The following is an 18,531-nucleotide window of genomic DNA, read 5'->3' as shown; positions in this document are numbered from 1 at the left end:
TGCAGGATGTGGAAACGTTAAGGATGGGGAGCGGTAGAAGAAAGTTAGATCACTGGGGATGAGCACTTGAAGGCAACATTGAGACCGTGGCCCCTTGCTCTTTCTCCCTTTTTGCTGCTTATCTGGCACGAGGTAAGCATCTTTGCTTTTCCATGTGTTCTCTGCCATGATGTTTGATCTGCCACAGTCTCAAAAGCAACAGAGCCAAGAAACCAGGAACAGAAATCTCTGAAACTATGACCCAAAATAAACCCCTTTCCTTTTAAAATGACTTTCTTGAGTGTTTTGGCACAGAGATGGAAGTTTACTAACACACTACCAATACTCTCCATGGCTAGCTTCTTTTTTTCTGGAAAAATGCCACAGATCTGGCCTTCCCATTCCTCAGGTGACTACCAGCACCGCGCTTGGCCACCTGTTGTGGACACAGGAGTTCTGCCTGTCTCTCTATCCAGACTGTCTTACCTGCTGGTTTTGCCTTCCTACCCACCAGCTCATGTTTAAATTCCGGGTATGCTTCAGTAATAACAATTACTTTGTTATCTCTTTCCTGAAACCATCCCTGATCACTGCAGGCGGGGACTCCCCTTCTCAGACATCTGAGTCTGAAGTCACTAGTCCTGAAATAGCTTCTAGATGGCATGAATGAGATACACAGACCTTTATTAGATGCAAGGGGAACCTCTGAGAGGCTACAGTGAATGAATCACCAAATACACCCAAGGTACAATCTCCTTCAGGTTGAGTTCCACTGCTAACAAGCGTGGAAATGCTGGCAGCCCCTTGAGCTTTTTTCCTCATCTGCCCAAAGCTGCATATGGATTCCATGTCGATCCTGGAATCAGGACAGTAAAAGAGTAGAATGCTACCTACTGCCTCCCTCTGCCACAACAGGCACATGGCGGGTTCTGCTGTATGGTTACAGGTGAGCCCCTCTGCAGGAAGCTGTAGGTGTCTCACTCCTTCTCTTGGCTGTCTCCTGCTACCCTCCCTATCAGCAGACCATACATCCTTACACAGCCCTCTGAGCTCTGAGAGTCACCATGACAACAGTCTGATCCGTGGCAGTGAGGGCAATCCTGCAGGGTAACGAAGGCAATCATTAAGTCCACTTGCTTATTGTCCCTCATCATCTGTGGCCCGACCTCTCAGATGTCAGTTTCTTTGGCTAGGACACAAAAGTAACAAGAAGTACCTACTCTGCAGAGTTTTAAAAACTGAAGCTGCTACTATTCCTGAAGTGTCTTGAGATCTTTATAGTTACACATTCAAGAAGTATAGCTGTCCCTCAGTGTCCACAGGTGATTAACTCTCAGGACTCTCAAAATGCAAAAACTGGTGATAATCAAGCCTCTTATATAAAATGGCATGGTATCTGACACAACCTAAGTGTATCCTTTTGTGTATTTTGAATCATTTCTAGATTACTTATCACACCAATACAGTGTGTTATGTAAGTAGTTGATAGGGAATAATGACAAAAAAGTCTGTACATGCCCAACACATATATACTTTTGAGAGAAAACATTGTCAATCCATAGTCATTGATCTCTGGCCTTGGGACCCAATAGGTTATAGGTGGCCCACTGTATCTCCTTTGCTCATTATGAGTCTTAAATTTCATTCCAATATGTACAGAGTTTGCAACATGGGCCGAGTTCCTAAGGTTCTCACATGTGTTGTCTCCTCTACTAAGTACAACATCCTGCAGGGTGGAATTTGTTAGTCCCAAAACACAGACACAGGGTTCCACAGCAACTTTTTAACAGAAACATCTTTTATCTCAGAGTCCTTGGGTCTACAAACAGATGGATTCTCCCTGCCCAGTCCTAGTGCCCTATGATTGTAAGCTCCAAAGAACTGTTTGTCCAGCTGGCTTAGTAACCTCACAGCAGGCACAGTCAGGGCCACAGAAGCTTTCTGGAAACATTTTTGGAAAGACTGGATTTCTGAATGTTTTTTGTGGTGTTAGGTATGGAACTCAGGGCCCCTGTTACTAGGTAAATGTTACAGCACTGAGCTACATCTCTAGCTAGCAAAATGTTTAGTATCTGTCTTCTCAGTTTCTCTGCAGACTGACTTTATTGTTTCTGACTAGCTTTAGAATATAGGAGGGAAAGGGGTTGGCAGCTTTAGCCTCATACAACACAAAACAGGAGTGGAAAAAAAAACTCTTCCCCCCCAAATCAATTAGAAAACAATATATGGACAGGACTTAGGTTAGCATGACCCAAACCACTAAACTACATCCTCCAACCCAAAAAGAATGTTTTAGAATGGATATTAAAATTGTTCAGCTTTCCAGTAAGGAAGTTGCTGATACTCTGTATCTTTAGGATCACATAGCACCTCATGTCTGGCCCTTGCAGAGCCCCCCACCCCCACTCAGTGTCATGACACGCAGAGTCACAAGCTGAGGCCTGACTCTGGCTTCCATATCCTCCTGAGATATGGTTCCCCAAACATGAGGAAGTGCCTACCCTCCCAACCCCTTGGCTTTTGCTGTTCCTTCTGTCATGAAGGGCTCCCCTCACATATTTTTTCTCCACCCAGGTCTCAGCTCCAAGTCCCCTCAGGGGAACCTTCCCTGGCCCACCTTTCTAATGCTGACCTCCAGCCTCAAGACCTGCAGTCTTCTTACCACCCCATCATTCTACTAAGAATACCTTATCAAACTTATTTCATTCATCTGCTTGGCTAAGGTGGGTCCTCTTCCCTGTGAGAAGTTTCAAGTTGTATTGTCAGTGCCTGGCATCTGGGAAGGACTCTATTTCTACAGGAAGTAAGATGGTTTCTAATTTATAAGATTTGACTTGCAGGTTTTCTATTTCACAATGGAGTGAAGGTGATACTCATTCAGTAGAAATCATACATAGAATTTTTAATTTAGATCTCCTGCAGGCTGGAATACACAGTCTGGGCCTCTCTCATGATGTTCCTGATCAGTCCCCAACACAAAGAGGAATATCTGGCATCTTACAATGTGTTATACACTAAGCCAGGATGTTCAGCAGGTTAGGCACATTTGATGAATTTCCACTTGGGATGGGTTTACTGGATGTAATGCATCATATATGATTATTTAAAAGGCTGAAAGGCTGAAAATGCACCAAACATTATCCATTTAATTAGATTCAATATCACGCATGACTCCAAGGGGAGGAGGAAGATGGAGGGTGTAGGAAGAGTCAAGAAGAAACTCTGGGAAGTGACTGCCAACTGAAATTCAGGTTAAAAAGACTGAATCACAGAGAGGGAAATACCTTCAGAATCACATGACAGCAAAGGCAGATGGGCTCTCAGGTATGCCTGATCCCACTCCTAGCTCAGGATACTCCTTCTGGGCAGCTTCTATGAGCAAGTTCCAGTGCATACATTCTCTTCACAGCCATGGGACAGGTCTCTGACTCACTAATCCAGGAGGGTTTTTTTTTTCATTTGTTTACTACTAAAAATGAATTGCTAGAAGCGTCAGACACCCAGTTTATGAAATCCCAGGTTGTGGGTACAAAGGAAGGCAGGGCACAGGGACATCAGAAAGCCCCAAAACAGGGCAGGACCACTTTTGTCCTGTCCTGTGACTTACAAAGCATATGTGCGATGCCCAACCTGGCCAACAGACAGCATCCCAGAAGTGCCTCTTACCCGCACAGCCTCTGCAATGGCCAGCTCTGCCTCTGTCAGCTCGAGGGCACTACTGGCTGCTCCCTTGAAGAACTGTGAGGCTGGGATCATCTTGCCATCCTCCAGCTGCATGTTCTTCACAAGTAGCTGAAAAAGGAAGGATTTCACATTTCTGTGTCAGGCTGAGGTAGAAGAAGAGTGGTTCAACCAGGGTACCATGCTTGGCATTCCATGTTTTGATATCAGTCCTCATGACCAGGAGGGAGTAGAGAATCCCAGACAAGAGGAGCTAACAGCCAGAAGGACACTATTCTTAGGGATGCAGAGAAAATGACAAAGCTTATGCCCTTCTTTGATTCTCAGTTTTGTCATCCACCCTAACTGTGCTTTTAAGTATAATAAATTTATTACTTCTATAAAAAGCATGCTTGCTTATAAAAAAAGTAATTGAAGAGCTACATTGAAAGTCAACTAAGAAAACAGTCACCCAACAGCTCCTAGAAAACCCATGGAGATGCTTGTCTGGGACACAGAAGTGGGAAGATAAAAAGACCAGAGAAAGAGTCTAGCAAGCCCTCTAGTTTACACCTTTAGGGACAGCACTTCAGATAGGGCCCTGGACAGCCTTACATCCAGCCTTAGATGTAGGGTCAGCCTGGATGCCTGATGTGAACTGTAATTAATGGTTGTAGAAAGTGGCTGTAAAATATTCTTACATTTGCCTCAGCTTTATTGAAGTTAGTAACATAATCACAGGAACCATTTGGGAACTGCTTGCTCATAAGTAGTTATTCAATAAATATCTTTGTTAAGAGTTAGGAACATATAAGAAAGTGGCAGTTTCCTATGAACTCATGGTAGACTGCTGTCTCTGTTTGATAAGAATAGTACTCTATGAATGGCACACTCTACACATGCCCTGACAGTTAGGAAGCAAGGTTCTTCACCTCCATCCGACTGTTGACTCCATCCTACTGTCTTTGAAAATGCTTTGGAGGTGGTACGAGGTTTCGCGTATGGCACCAAAAATAACCCCTAAGGAGCCTTAATGGACTTTAACAAACATACATGGAAAGAAAGATTGACTATAATTAACCCAGATCTTACTTTAACTTGGTCTTAAATACCATGTGGGAAAGTATAACCAAAATTTAAAAATTGGAGTATTGGTAATATAAAACCAAAAAACTATGCTATATATATATATAAAAAGAGGTTCCAAGCCCCCAACAGACCAAATAGAGCAGTACCCCATGAAGCTGTGCTGCTGACTCCTGACCAACTCCACACCTGTGGATTCTGCAACCCTGGGTGTGGCCATGTGCCAACTCTGAGCCAGCTCCGTGTTTTGTTTCTCCATGAATGGGTAGCAGTTGATGAGCCAACTGAGCAACTTAATCATGGACAAAACCAACATCTGGAGACAGAAAAGTAGATGATGCAGCAAGCTGCTGCATATCAAGAGATAACATGGAAAATTCCTGTCTAGCCATGATCATCTACCAGTTCCAAGTCAGCTCTACATTTTGACTAGTGTGGGGAAGTAACCAAACAATCTGATCCTGGATAAGGCCAAAGCTTAGGAATAGAAGGCAAGCCTGGAGAGCCAACAGACACAAGGAGAAAGGACAGACCTAGCTAGTAGTTTTGGGAATTCCAGGGTTACCCATCCAAAGTGATTAGTTTAGAGGCAACTCAGGGATACCATTATGGAGAGAGTGAGAGTTAGACAGAGACTTCCCTTGAGAAGTTTAAGCTTGGTCCAGAAGTAGGCCCTGTCTTCTATAGTGAGAAACTAGATCAAGCAAGTGTTGACATTAGGTCCAACAGTCTGCTTGACCCCCACAACAGCCTATATCCAGCAGGGAGTAGAGGGCTAATTGGTTTTTCTATCTACCAATGTAAATAAGGATATGCCTCAGCTTGGATGGTTATCACACTCTGCAGTGAATGGACAGAGGAATCTCTGTCCTAAAGTTAGAAGAGGACTGCAAATTCTTGAAAGAAACTGTTCATTCAAAAGCACAGGGGAGGGCTGCGGAGTTAGTTCAGTGGCATAAGTGCCTACCTGGCATGCATGAGAGGTCATGAGTTTGATCCTCCAAAAAAAAAAAAAAAAAGGAATTTTTAGAAACTTAATCTTTTTAACTTTAAAATGTTTATTATTTCTTTTATTTATTTATTTATTTATTTATTTATATATTTTCAGGAGGACGCTTGGTGTTTTTTTCCTTTTAACTTTTTCTTTCTTACCTTTCATTTCTCCTGTATTTTGCTCTGACTTTCCTTTCTCTTATTTGTTCTTTTCTGATTATTTTCTTTTTTTTTTTTTTTTTTTAATTTTTATTTAAGGAGAAAAGAAAAGAAAGAAAAAAAAAACAGTGAAGGGGTACAAGTTATACAGATTTACAGAATAAAAAAATGCGCAGTAGGAAATCACTAGTTAATGGATTACATATTGCCATCTTAGAAATAATTGTTCAAGTCACAAAATTAAAGCTTGTAGAGTGGACATTCCACCAATGATACTGCAAACAGTTCTGTTCAATGATCCAATAAAACTCTGTGATATCATTTTCTATCTTATACTTTTAAATATACATGCAGTTATATAGTTTAGAGCACTTTCTTTTCCTCTCTTTTGTACAGTGACTATTACACATTTTGGGTTTCATTGCTCCCACGGTTCTTGTTGCTTTTTTGGAAGAGAGTAAAACCAAATGTGACATAACAGAACAGAATCGTTCTAATACTATTAATTTTCTTTTATTCCACAACAGGATCCCCTATCTCAGTTTTCTTTCCTCCTTCTCATCCTCCATTGATTACATTACACTGATTTTTAAAATTTTACATTTTGCATTCTTTAGCTCCCCATCCCCTCTACTTTTACTGGTATAACTATTACATTTATAAATCTTTAGATAACTAGTTAACTCTATGCTATTACTGTTAAATTCTATTCTATTGTTAGATGAGGTTAAAGTCATTCCATTTAGTAGATATTTACTGTAGGTCAATATTTGGTTTATCTTAGTGTTTGTACTATGATTAAGGATTTCTTTTCTATGGTTACAGATGGTACATTGTTGCTTCATATAGTATATTAATATCCAGTTTGACTTTGATGCTAGTACTGTTGCCAATTTTAATATTATAGCCAAGATGACATAGTTGTTGCTATTAATTGGTTTTCTCTGTGTGTCAGTATCTAGACTGTCTTTGTGTCATTAACGATACTGTGGCACATTCCCAGAGAACTGGGTACTGGGCCAAGTACACTGCAGCTTCTCCTCCAGAATCAGCAAAGGTGGCTGGATTCTGGAACAGAGGCAAAGGCCAATAATCATACCTAAAGAACATTGCTGAAAAGCAGACATTAACAAAAGAGGTCTACATGCTATCAACAAAGCTTTTCACTATAATCAACTTGCAAGCCTCAGCACAAATAACAAACAACAAACAGAAACTTGAGAAGACAGAGCAAGAAAATCCCTCCAAAACTCCTTTCTCAGAGTTGTTCCATGAAGAATCAAAAGGGAAAAAAATCAAAAGCCCAAAAGTCACATAGCCTAATTTTTCAAAAGGATAACAGAGGAAGTAACAAAAATAGATCAATAAGGAGCTTGATGAACTCAAAAAGACATAACTGAACGGGTAATATGATAAAATGAGTCTATAGAAGACACTACTAAAAAGCGAGCTGAGCTAAATGAAATGACCCAAAACATGAATGGTTAGCACAGAAAAAAATTAGAGGCCATAAAAGGATATCAAACAGAAATTCAGGAAATTGAAATTTTTATTGAAAGTATGGGCACCAAAAGAAGCTAGTGTGAGGACAGAGCATTAGAATTAGAAGACAGGGCTGTTGTTGATGAGCAGTGAATGAGAGAGAACATGAAAAATCTTTAAAATAAGAGAACATGAAAAATGAATGCAACATCTGCTTTATGATGCAAGGAGAACTAACCCAAGATTAACTGGAATTAGTGAAAAATCAGTTACCTTTTTTTGGTTAAAAAAAAAAAAGGACACACACAAAAAACATATTTACTGAAATAGAAAACTTTTCAAATATGGGAAAAGAAATTAACATGTACATAAGTGAGACATGTAGAATCTCAAATAATCATGGTGGGAAAAGAACCTCTCCATAACATATCATAGTAAAATCCAATTCTTAAAAGCTGCATTCAACTTCATAAAATAAATACTTCTGGGCATAAAAGATCAAATAAACATAAACACAATTATAGTGGTGAGCCCCTAATGCCCTACAGTCACAAATAAAAATCAAGAAAGACCTATCAGATTGAACCAAACCATGAAGCAAATGGATTTAATAGATATCTACAAGCATTCTACCCAACAGCATCCTTCTCAGCAGCACATGTAACTTTTCTTAAAAAAAGACAACATAGCCAAGGAAGCATGCATAAGTAAATGCAAAAGAACTGAAATTATACCATGCATATTATCAGGTCATAATGCAAAGAAACTAAACTAAAAATCAATGGCAAAAGAAAACACAGAAATAATGCAAACACATTGTAATTAAATAATAAACTCTGGGATAATGAATAAGAGAGGAAATCAAGAAAGAAATAAGGCATTTCTTAAAACTAAACAATAATGCCACTACAACATATCAGAACTCATGAGACACAATAACAGCAGTTCTAAGAGGGAAGTTTACAACTGTGAATGCCCATTTCATGAAAACAGAGTAAGCCCCAATAAATAACCTAACAGTACACCTCAAGTTCCTAGAAAAACAAGAATAATCCAAACTCAAACGTAATACAAGGAAAGAAATCATAAAAATCCGTGAGACAGAGACCAAACAAACAAACAAAAAACCCCCAAAGAATCCATGTATGAAAAAGCTAATTATTCAAAATAATAGATAAACCCTTAAACAATCTTAACTAAGAAAAAATGAAGACCCAAATTGATGCTATTAGGAATTAGAGGGCTGGGGATTTAGCTCAGTGGCATAAGCGCCTGCCTTGCAAGCAGGCAGTCGTGAGTTCGATCCCTGGTACCGATAAAAATGAAAAAGACAAAAAAAAAAGGAATTAGAAAGGTGAATTCACAATGAACTCTGCCAAAATCTAGAAGATTATTAGCAACTACTTTGGAAAACTATATACGAATAAATTGGAGAATTCAAAAGAAATTGATAAATTCCTAGATGCATATGAATGCAAAGCTAAACCAAGAAGATACAAAAACTTCAAATAATCTAATAACATGCAATGAAATTAAAGCAGTAATAAATAACCTGCTAACTGAGAAAGGCCCAGCTCCACATGGATTTACTGACATATTTTACAAGAACTTCAGGGAAAATCTAATACCAATGTGCCTCAAACTCTTTAATAAAACTGAAAGGGAAAGAATACTCCCACAGCTATTTCTGAAAGTTAGTATTACCCTGATGCCAAAACCAGAAAAGGATTCAACCAAAAGATAGAACAATAGGCCAGTTTCCATAATGAATATAGATGCAAAAATCCTCAACAAGATACTAGCAAACAGAATGCAATAAATCATCAGAAAGATTATATACTATGAATAAGTAGAGTTTTATTGCAGGGAATCAAGGATGGTTCAACATCCACAAATCAATAATGTAATATATCATAAAAGCAGAAGTAAGTATAAAAATCACATGGTTATCACAACAGATACAAAAAAAGACCTTTGACAAAATTCAATAATTATTCATGATTAAAACACTGTATAGGTACAGAAAGACCTATCTCAATCTGATAAAAGCCATTTAGACAAACACATAGCCAACATCCCAGTAAAGGGTTAAAAAAATGAAAGCTTTCCCTTTAAAATCAAGAACAAGACAAGGATTTCCACTATCACCATTACCATTCAAAACATTAGCTAGAGCAAACTGGCAAGAGAGAGAAAAATAAGGGATATGTAGAGCAAAGGTAAAAGTCCAATTGTCATTATTTGTGCATGATATGGTACTCTATAGAAAAGACCCAAAAATTCTACCAAAAGACTACAGAATTAGTAACCAAATCCAACAACATAGCAGGATACAAAATCAACACACAAAAATTAACATTCTTGACATCAATAATGAATTCACCAAAAAAGAAATTAGGATGAAAATATCATTCACAGCACTAAGAAAAATTAAATATTTAGGTACTAGCCCAAAGAAGTGAAAGACCTCTACAATAAAACTATAGTACTGCTTATGGATAAATACTACCAATATAATCAAAATGGGCATACATCCAAAGCCAGTATACAGAGTTAACACAATCCCAATCAAAATATCAACAGCATTCTTTTTTAAAATAAAGAATAAAACAAAACAAAACAATGAGAACAATACTGGATTTCAAAAACAACACAGTAAGAAATCAGCCACAGTCATTATAATGCACACTGTTATCCTCTAACTAGATGCTCAGACAAGACACAGGCATTCAAAGTCAATCAAACAACACAATCACTAAATTGTTTCTTTACTTCTGTTTCCATCATCTCAGAAATTTCAGGTGTGTCTCTTCTAATTTCTGTTGTATCTATGTCTCCTGGACTTGTTCTGGGTGGGCTGGAGGTCTAATATTGCATGCTACTTCTTCATCATGACATTTTCCCAGGCTCCTCCAAATCAATGAGTCGATGAGTCCCAGCTGTTTCCTATCCTGGCTGCCCATCCTGAGGTGCAGGGGACTGGGACAGGCACTTGGGTTCCCCCAATCCAAGGTTCCCAGGGTGGCTGCTCATTGATCCCCCCCCCCCATGGTTGTGGAACCCTGTGGGTGTGGCTTCTTCTCTCAGGAATCATAGCCTCACAGTGGAGTGTGTGTCTCTACCCCACCAGTGGTGGTGGGCTCAGCGGGGGGTGAGTTGTTTCTTTCTAATGAATTGGCCTTTGCATTTTTAAAGTTCTGAAATAGCCAATAAATCACAGAAAGATACTGATTTAGGTTTCTGTTTGAAACCAACAGCTTCAGAAAACTGTCAGCCTTGGTTCAGGTCCAATTAATAGCAGTCTTTACAGAAATGGAGAAAACTACCCTAAAGTTCATATAGAAACAGAAAGGAAAGTTCATATAGAAACAGACTGGATCTACAACTATAAAAACAAAGTGGGAGGCATCACAATCCCAAATTTTAAATTATACTACAAAACTACAGTGGTAAAAACAGCATGGAATGGATAAAAAAAGAAGACGTGGATTTATGGAACTGACTAAAGGATGCAGAAACAATCCCAAGCACATCAATTATTTGATCTTTGCGAAGGGGCCAAAAACACACACTGGAAGAACTGACTATCCACATGCAGAAGATTAAATCTAGACTCATATCTCTCACCATGTACTAAACTGAAATAAAACTGTTTCAAAGATCTAAATATTAAAACAGAAACAACCCGCCGGTAGTTAAAATAGGAAAAACTCTTGAAGTGTAGACAAGGACTTTTTAATACAACCCCATTTGCACAGGATTCAACAAATTGAAATGTATCAAATTTAAAAGATTTTGTAGAGCAAAAAAAAAAAAAAACTAACAGTTAAGAGACAATCTACAGAATAGAAAAAAAATTTTTTGCCAGTATTACAGAGGACTAATACCTAAAATATATTTAAAAAAAACTTTAAAAAGGCCCCCAAATAAAAGACCCAATGGGCAAGTGGTGTGAAAAGACACTTCTCAGAAGTGCAATTGGTCAATAAATCCATGAAAAAATGTTCAGCATTGCTGGCCATTAGAGAAATGCAAATTCAAACAACACTGAGATTTCATCTTACCTGAGAAATGTAGGGAGCCGAGTGACAGGCATTGCTGCCTAGATGTCTCTCTCTCTCTCTCCTATGGGCACTGCGTCTGCCTACATTAACCATAATCCCCTTCTGCTTACGTCACTTATCCGGATGTGATGGTAACCCTGTTGTATTCATCTGTTTAACCTCTTCCTGTCCCAGCTCCCGCCCTTAGCCTATAAAAGGTGTGATTATTTTCTCAATAAACCGGAGGCTTGATTGGGTTAACATCAACTTGCCTTCGTCTCTTTTTGTCTCCCCCATGTCTTTTATTTAATCCCTGTTTCCCCTCCAGGAGTTCTGAACTTGTTGATCTGCAGGCCGGATCAGAGAAAGAAGGGCTATTGTCAAGAAATCAAATAATAACAAATACTAGTGAGGCTGTGGTGAAAAAGGAACCCTTCTACATTGTCAGTAGAAATGTCAACTAGTATAACCATTATGGAAACTGAATAAGCAAAAAATAGAAATTCCATTCAGCCCAGCTAGTCTTTTCCTAGGTATCTTTCTAAAAGAGTTTAAGATATATTATAGTGATATATGCACACCCGTATTTACAGCAGCACAATTCATAATAACTAAATCTTGGAAGCCATTTGTATGTCCATCAACAGATGAGCAGATAAATTAAATGTGGTAGTTACTTGGCCATAAAGAAGGATAAATGTGAGTTACTTGCAGGACAATGAGACCATAATGTTAGGTGAAATGCATCATACACACAAATTTAAATATCATGTGGATTCTCTTTTATGAGAAACCCAAAATATAAATAAAGAGCAAAACAAAAAGCAGATATCAGAAGTAAGGAGATAGATCTTTCTCAAATGGGAAGGGGATCAAGAGAGTGATGCAGGGAGTGGAATGGAAGAAAAAGAATGAAGATGTGTTATGTACATGTACCAAGTCCTCGGAATGTAATCATTATGTACTGCAAATATGTTCTATAAATAAATAAACAAACGGAAGCTCCAAACACTATACCAGCCTCTACCGGCACCCTCCAAGTGCACCTATAGCATCTTGGCCTACAGTCATGGTAAGTCATGACCCCAGTCTCACTGGCTATTCCAAAGGTGTGTCCTTAAGATTGACTTTGTGTATTGACATTATGCTATTTTAATGTACTCTTTCAAGCACCCCTCACATAAAGAGTTGGCTTTTCATACAGGTCTGCCTCTAAGGTAAAAATACCAATAGGAATATTCTAGATACTAAGCTTTGTTACCTTCGGGATATGAACTACCTTACTGTTATCTACATCAGACTGTGTTTTTACATTATTTATACCCAGTCACTACACTTACATCTATAAAATAGAGGCCAAATCTCAGATTCTAAGCCCTGTAATGAATTTTAATGGCAAAATGTTCACAAAAAAACTCATTTGTTTCCTCCTGGATTTTGATTCTTCCTGATTTTGCCAGAGTAGCCTGGAGCTTCTCTGTGGGGCCCAAGTTCAGAGACAGGAAAGTTGGTGCCATGAGCCTACACACAGTGTGTCCTGGTTACTTTTCTCATTACTGGGGCAAAATACCTGACATCCAAAATGAAGGAAGGAAAGATGTTATTTATTTCACTGTTTGTGGAGGTTTCAGTCCATAATTAGTTGGCTCCATGGCAGGGTGGCATGGCACTGTGGCAATACTTCAAGAAAGCAGCCAGAAAACGCAGCCAGAGCAAGAGTGGAGAGACAGTGTACAGAAGTGACCAATAGCAGTGCTGTTACCATTTTGTCATCATTTCCGAAGAGGATAAGTCCTGCTTTGGTGACCACACCTGGCCGTCGAGCACCTGGGATGAGCAGATCTTCTCCTTCTGGCACCAGGCCTGAAGTGTTCAGTGTCGAGTTGAAAAATGTTAGCTTCTAACAAGAGAAAGAAAAACACGAGATGGTGGATAAGAAAGGCCCCTGCTGCCAGCTGCTCAGACAGGGCTATGCAGAGCTAAGAAGATGAAGAGGGTGCTGGGGGTACCTGTGATCTGAGAGCCATGCAAAACTGAGTGGTCCTTAATACCTTGCTCCTCTTTAGGGCACAAACAAAGTACAAACAAGACCTGAAGGAGGTGAGATGGCCTTTGGGAAGGCATGATAGCAGGACTACTTCTGTATTTACTCTTAAGACCCATGGCAATGGGCATAGCCTCAGACTCCAGGTGTACTGACACCAGAGGAAAACACACTCCAAACACATATTTGGAATGAGGTCATTGGCTATAGGGATGCCACCAAGTGCTGGTCACTGGGGTCAGGAGATGCATTCTCCAATACAGAGCATTCTGCATTGTTGAGGGAAGCACACAGACTTCTGGCACAGTCTGAGCACACAGCTAGGAATCAGGAGTTTGGACAACCTTGGGTTGTCTGGAAGATGGGCTGCCCTTGAAGTTTCGGCAAGGACCTCACACATGGTCCTGTCACTCCTTGATCCATCTATAGAGCCCAGGACCCCAAGGGTCCCCATCTTCATCATGCAGCCTGCCACTACTCAGTCTCTGGTCCTGAGTATGCTTCCCCTGCCCTGGCTGGGGACAAGCCCAAGTCAGAGCTGGGCCTGGGATCTGTGCAAGCCTCTGGCGAGGACTCAATATACCATACGCCCAATATACCTGGATTGCAGTGATGCAGCAAGTACCTGGAGGCCTCCAGTGATGCAAGAAACCTACCCTTTAGCTGTTAATCTGTGGACAGGTCTTAGTCCTTGGGAGGAGCTGAGGGGCTAGGGGTATTTAGATGGAGATGGGATATGGACAATAGCTAAGACTTCAAACATATTTGACAGTTGTATAGCCAGTGGGACACACCACCAGTTCAGTCTAACTGAATTCCGGCAGTGTGTGAACTCACCTGTCCACACGCCTCTGTCCAAGCACCCGGCACCTTGTCATTCCCACGGATCCAGTTGTGAATGGCCTCAGCTGGCTGGTCCCAGTTGATCTGTGGGGAGCAGGATATGTGTGTTCAGCTGGTTTCTCCACAGGCTGCCACCCCTATCACCTCTGGAGAATGGACTGCACATCTGTAAGCAGACCTGGCCTTTTCCCTGGACAGCAGTCTGAATCGCTGAGCTAGTGCCCCTGGTTCTGGATGTTCTCTGATCCTCAGTCTCTCACAGGCTGAGCAGACTACAAAATGGCTTTGGGAGAAGACTGTTGTGTTATTGTCAGATAGCCAATGTTCTACACAGAGTCCCAAGCACAGTGTGCTCCAGACCATCCAATAGGGTTCAACCTCTAGTTTCTCCTCATGTATGAGGTCCACATAAACCTCCATATAGTACCCCACAATCCTGAAGTAGAGAGGCAGCCATCAGACCTCCCTTCAAGGTTCCCTTTCTGACTCTTGTTCAAAGTAACAAACGGTCTCCCAAGTCTCATCCAAGTCTCTTGAACACGATAGCCTTAAGGCTGATATTTCATTCTGGCCCAGGTTCTTCTCCTTGGGAGCTTTATCTGACCTAAAGAGAAATGCTGAACAACCCAGAAGGACCCCTGTTACTTGTACTTTATGTTCTAACATGCCTCCTCCTTCCCCTACTCTGCTCCTGCAACCTCAACTGGACTGCTGTCTCTTGTGGCCTTAAGCACTTACAACCTTTCTGGCTCAGGATGAACCCTGGCTCAGTTTCACTAGGCTGCCTCTGGGCCCTCAGCTCAGGCACACACGGATTTGAGGTGTGTTATGGTTTGTATCTAGGTGGCCCCCAAGCCTCATGCAGTCATGGAGGTGGCTGAATCTACCAATTGTGATTGGTTCGTTGTCCAGCATTGGGATTGGTGGTGTGAGTGTTGCACCTGGGGTGGAGCCAGCGTACAATGTAAGAGAGGGAAGAAGGCATGTTTTTTCATCTTTTACCCTTTTTGCTTTTGCTGTTTGTGGCTGCCATGAATGGTTGCCCCTCACCCTGCCTTGGAACCAGCTGAATATGGACTGAAACCTCAAAAACTGTAAGATAAATAAACCTCTCCTTGCTTCATTTTGAGCACCAGCTATTTTGTCTCAACAAGAGAAAAAACAGGGTGGGTGGGGGCCCTGACACTCACCTTGGCTGTTTCTTTCTTCTGAATTCCCTCATAGGTGGCTCCTTCCTCAGGCTGACGGAGTCTGGGGGCTTTGCCCTCTGCGATGAGCCTCACAGCCTCCACCTGTGGATACTCTACTGGTTAGCACCCCTAGCAGGGTACCCCCCTTCCCTCCAAACCCTGCCTGGGACACATCAGTCTCCTGAGAACTATGTGCCACTTGAACAAGTGGAGTTCATGCAAATCTAACCTACTCTGCACAACACGCATATACCCACTACCTCTAACATGCATGGTTTTCTATCACATAGAAGATTTTACAGTTTCTGTGATATTACAAGGTTAAACTACAAAGTGCTGTACAGGATCACACACACAGAGAATTCTCATGGTGCTGTCTAAAGCCTTCTCAGTCTTGTAAAGAGAATGGATCCTAAGCCCCAAAGTGGGTGTGGTAGAGGTCGGAGAGGAAAGGGAAAAGGAAAATGGTCAGGGGAGGATTCAGGGAAGGGAGAGCCAAGGACTCACTGTGAGAGAAGAGGCAGAGGTGCCAAGAATGGGACAGAGTTGGAGTATCTGAAATGCCTAAAGCAGGGCTGCCCAATGGAACATTCTGGAGTGATGGACATGTTTTATATTTATACAGTCTATTATGGTGGTCAGGAACTATGCATAGTTACTGGGACTTGAAATGTAGCTACTGAAGAAAAATGAACTGAAATTGTGAGTGTGTGTGTGTGTGTGTGTGTGTGTGTGTGTGCATGCATGTGTGTGGTGGGGATAGAAACCCACTGAGGAAAGTGTTTTCCCACTGGATACATCCCCAGGCTCCAAATTTAAAATTATAATTAATTTTAATTAATCGAAATTGTTGTAAGTGTATGACAAGTGACTGTTCTATTGGATAGTACAGCTCTCACAGATATTTGAGTTGTTTAATGTGGGATGTGCAAATAATATTCTCTCTTTCTGTCATACTAAATGCTTACTTACTACTTTTGAAAGCAGGCCATTCTATGGGGGAAAATAGTCAGATGCATCCAGTTTAATACAACTACAATGTAAAAGGCAGATGATTTGAATAAGACCTGAGGAGCTAGGGGACATATGACATCTGGCTTGTAATGACATGTGTACATAACTGTCATGCTTGCTTATTGCCATGTTTAAATGTGCTCCTTTTGAAAACCTCCCATACTTGAAGTCTGAAATATCACCTGCCTTTGGCCACCTCCAATCAGCCTACTCTTCTGAAGCAACAGCAGCCCATGCAGGCACACAACTTCTAGAGCCTCCTCTACCATTTCAGGATCAGCCTGCCTGCCATATCAAGTACAACTCCCCAGCATCAACCATCCTTTTCCTTTCCATAGTCCTGCCCTGTTGCCTCTGGAAACAGAACCTCTCCCATTGAAAACAGCCCATGGGCTACCATTGCATTGACCTTCTTTCTCCAATTAGCCACAGCAAAAAACATGTGGCAGCCAATCAGAGGACCCCATCACCCTGGGCAGTGATTGGATCAGGATAACCCACATGATTCCAAACTAGTCAGTAAAAGTCTTGTCTAGTTGTTCATTCGTGAATTCGAGGGCAGAAGCAGATGGGTTCTGTCTGTGGTGTGTTCTCCACACTAGGAATCTAGAATTAGAAGCTTCGAGCTAGCAGTAACTAGCTTTCCTCTCATTTGGAACAGCCAATCTGAAGATGAAACTAATTGAACAGAAAAGTTGAATTAAAATATGAAGAAAAAACAATAAAAACTTGGTGATGTAGCTTTGGATTCATCCATGATTGACACCCTCCTGCCTTTTATTATTATCTATTAAATGAGTCAAAAATATACCCTCCTGGCAAAAGCTTTCAGAGTTAAGTCTGTCAGTCGTGACCAAGAGTTTCTCTTAATTCAATATATTATTTGTCCTGTAGAACCCTAAAGTAAAAGCACTCTTTCTACAGAATCCAGGAGTCCTAGTCAGCTCGAAACAAGTGCTTTCTTATAAGAAAGGCAAGCAGAGGTGACAGAGTGCCTAAGAATAGAGAGGCCCTGTGAGCATGGGTATCAGGGGAAAGGGCAGGCATGGATGGCTCCCAGCCCTTACCATCCCTTTGATGCCTTCAGGGAAGAGGAATCGGTTATACAAAGTGCTGACGGTGTCATCTGGTAGCACCTCACATTCCTTCTGAAGCAGAAGGTCCCCAGTGTCCAGACCTTCATCAGCCCAGAAGATGGTAAAGCCCCCTTTCTTATCTCCATGAATGAGGGTCCTAGAAGTACAAGAGGGAAACTCTGAGTCTCAGGGGAATGACCACCAAAAAGGAAGCCCTAGGTGGAGCCTCATGGCCCCTGTCACCCTCCAGCAGGTTCTCTTCTGTTCCCAAGGACTCATACCTGTTCCATAGAAGGGCAAATGAAGGGAAATATTTTACTAATATCAGTTATGTGCTAGATACCATGCTTAAAGCTCTTGATGCCTTATGTAACTTATGACACACGTAACAAGCGTTGTATGCTCATTTTTCAAATAAGGAAATGGAGGCCTAGAGAAATGAAGTAATATTATCAAAGATAGGGGAAGCTGGTTTCCAGAAGAGATACAAATGCATTATTATTGTTATTATTTGCAGCTCAAATGGCTTGCCTCTCTGGCCACTCATCTGACATACCAGCCCATTTATTGTCTTCTTCACCTTTCTCATTATCTTGAACTGTCTTGTGTAGGTAATCCTGCACTTCATCTTTTTTTTTTTTCTTTTTCCTTTTTATCGGTACCAGGGATCGAACTCACGACTGCCTGCTTGCAATGCAGGTGCTTATGCCGCTGAGCTAAATCCCCAGCCCCCTGCACTTCATCTTTTGTGTGCTCATGTGTATGTGTTATTGCGGATTGAACCCAGCACCTTTGCCCTGAGCTACAGCCCCAGATCTTTTGAAACAAATTAAATTTTGAGATGGGGTCTTGCTAAATTTCCTGGTAGATTCAATCTTGAGATCTTTCTGCCTCAGCCTCCCAAAGTGCTGGGATTTCAGGCATGCACCATCATGCCCTGCTTTCACTCCATCTCTCTCTCT

General features: G+C 41.0%; 1 protein-coding gene and 1 non-coding gene across 2 annotated transcripts in view; both read right to left on the bottom strand.

Moving 5' to 3' along the window:
* Positions 1–18,531, bottom strand: part of Aldh1l1 (aldehyde dehydrogenase 1 family member L1) — a 70,512-nt gene that overhangs the window by 33,958 nt on the left and 18,023 nt on the right. Inside the window, exons 5-9 of the mRNA XM_003473433.5 lie at positions 17,561–17,726; positions 15,480–15,581; positions 14,284–14,373; positions 13,165–13,302; positions 3,646–3,771 (exon numbers count right to left, since the gene is read on the bottom strand). Of these exons, the coding sequence (XP_003473481.1) occupies positions 3,646–3,771; positions 13,165–13,302; positions 14,284–14,373; positions 15,480–15,581; positions 17,561–17,726 (622 nt within the window). The remainder of the gene's footprint in view (positions 1–3,645; positions 3,772–13,164; positions 13,303–14,283; positions 14,374–15,479; positions 15,582–17,560; positions 17,727–18,531) is intronic.
* On the bottom strand, positions 10,514–10,650 carry LOC111757928 (small nucleolar RNA SNORA2/SNORA34 family). The gene has a single exon (XR_002792175.1). It is a non-coding gene; the product is annotated as a small nucleolar RNA SNORA2/SNORA34 family (small nucleolar RNA).

The sequence above is a fragment of the Cavia porcellus genome, unplaced genomic scaffold (genome assembly GCF_034190915.1).
Source record: "Cavia porcellus strain 051 isolate PalLab524CR breed Dunkin Hartley unplaced genomic scaffold, mCavPor4.1 scaffold_13, whole genome shotgun sequence".
Taxonomy (NCBI): Eukaryota; Metazoa; Chordata; class Mammalia; order Rodentia; family Caviidae; genus Cavia; species Cavia porcellus.
The sequence above is the reverse complement of the archived record's forward strand: the minus strand, read 5'-3'. Positions and strand labels throughout refer to the sequence as shown.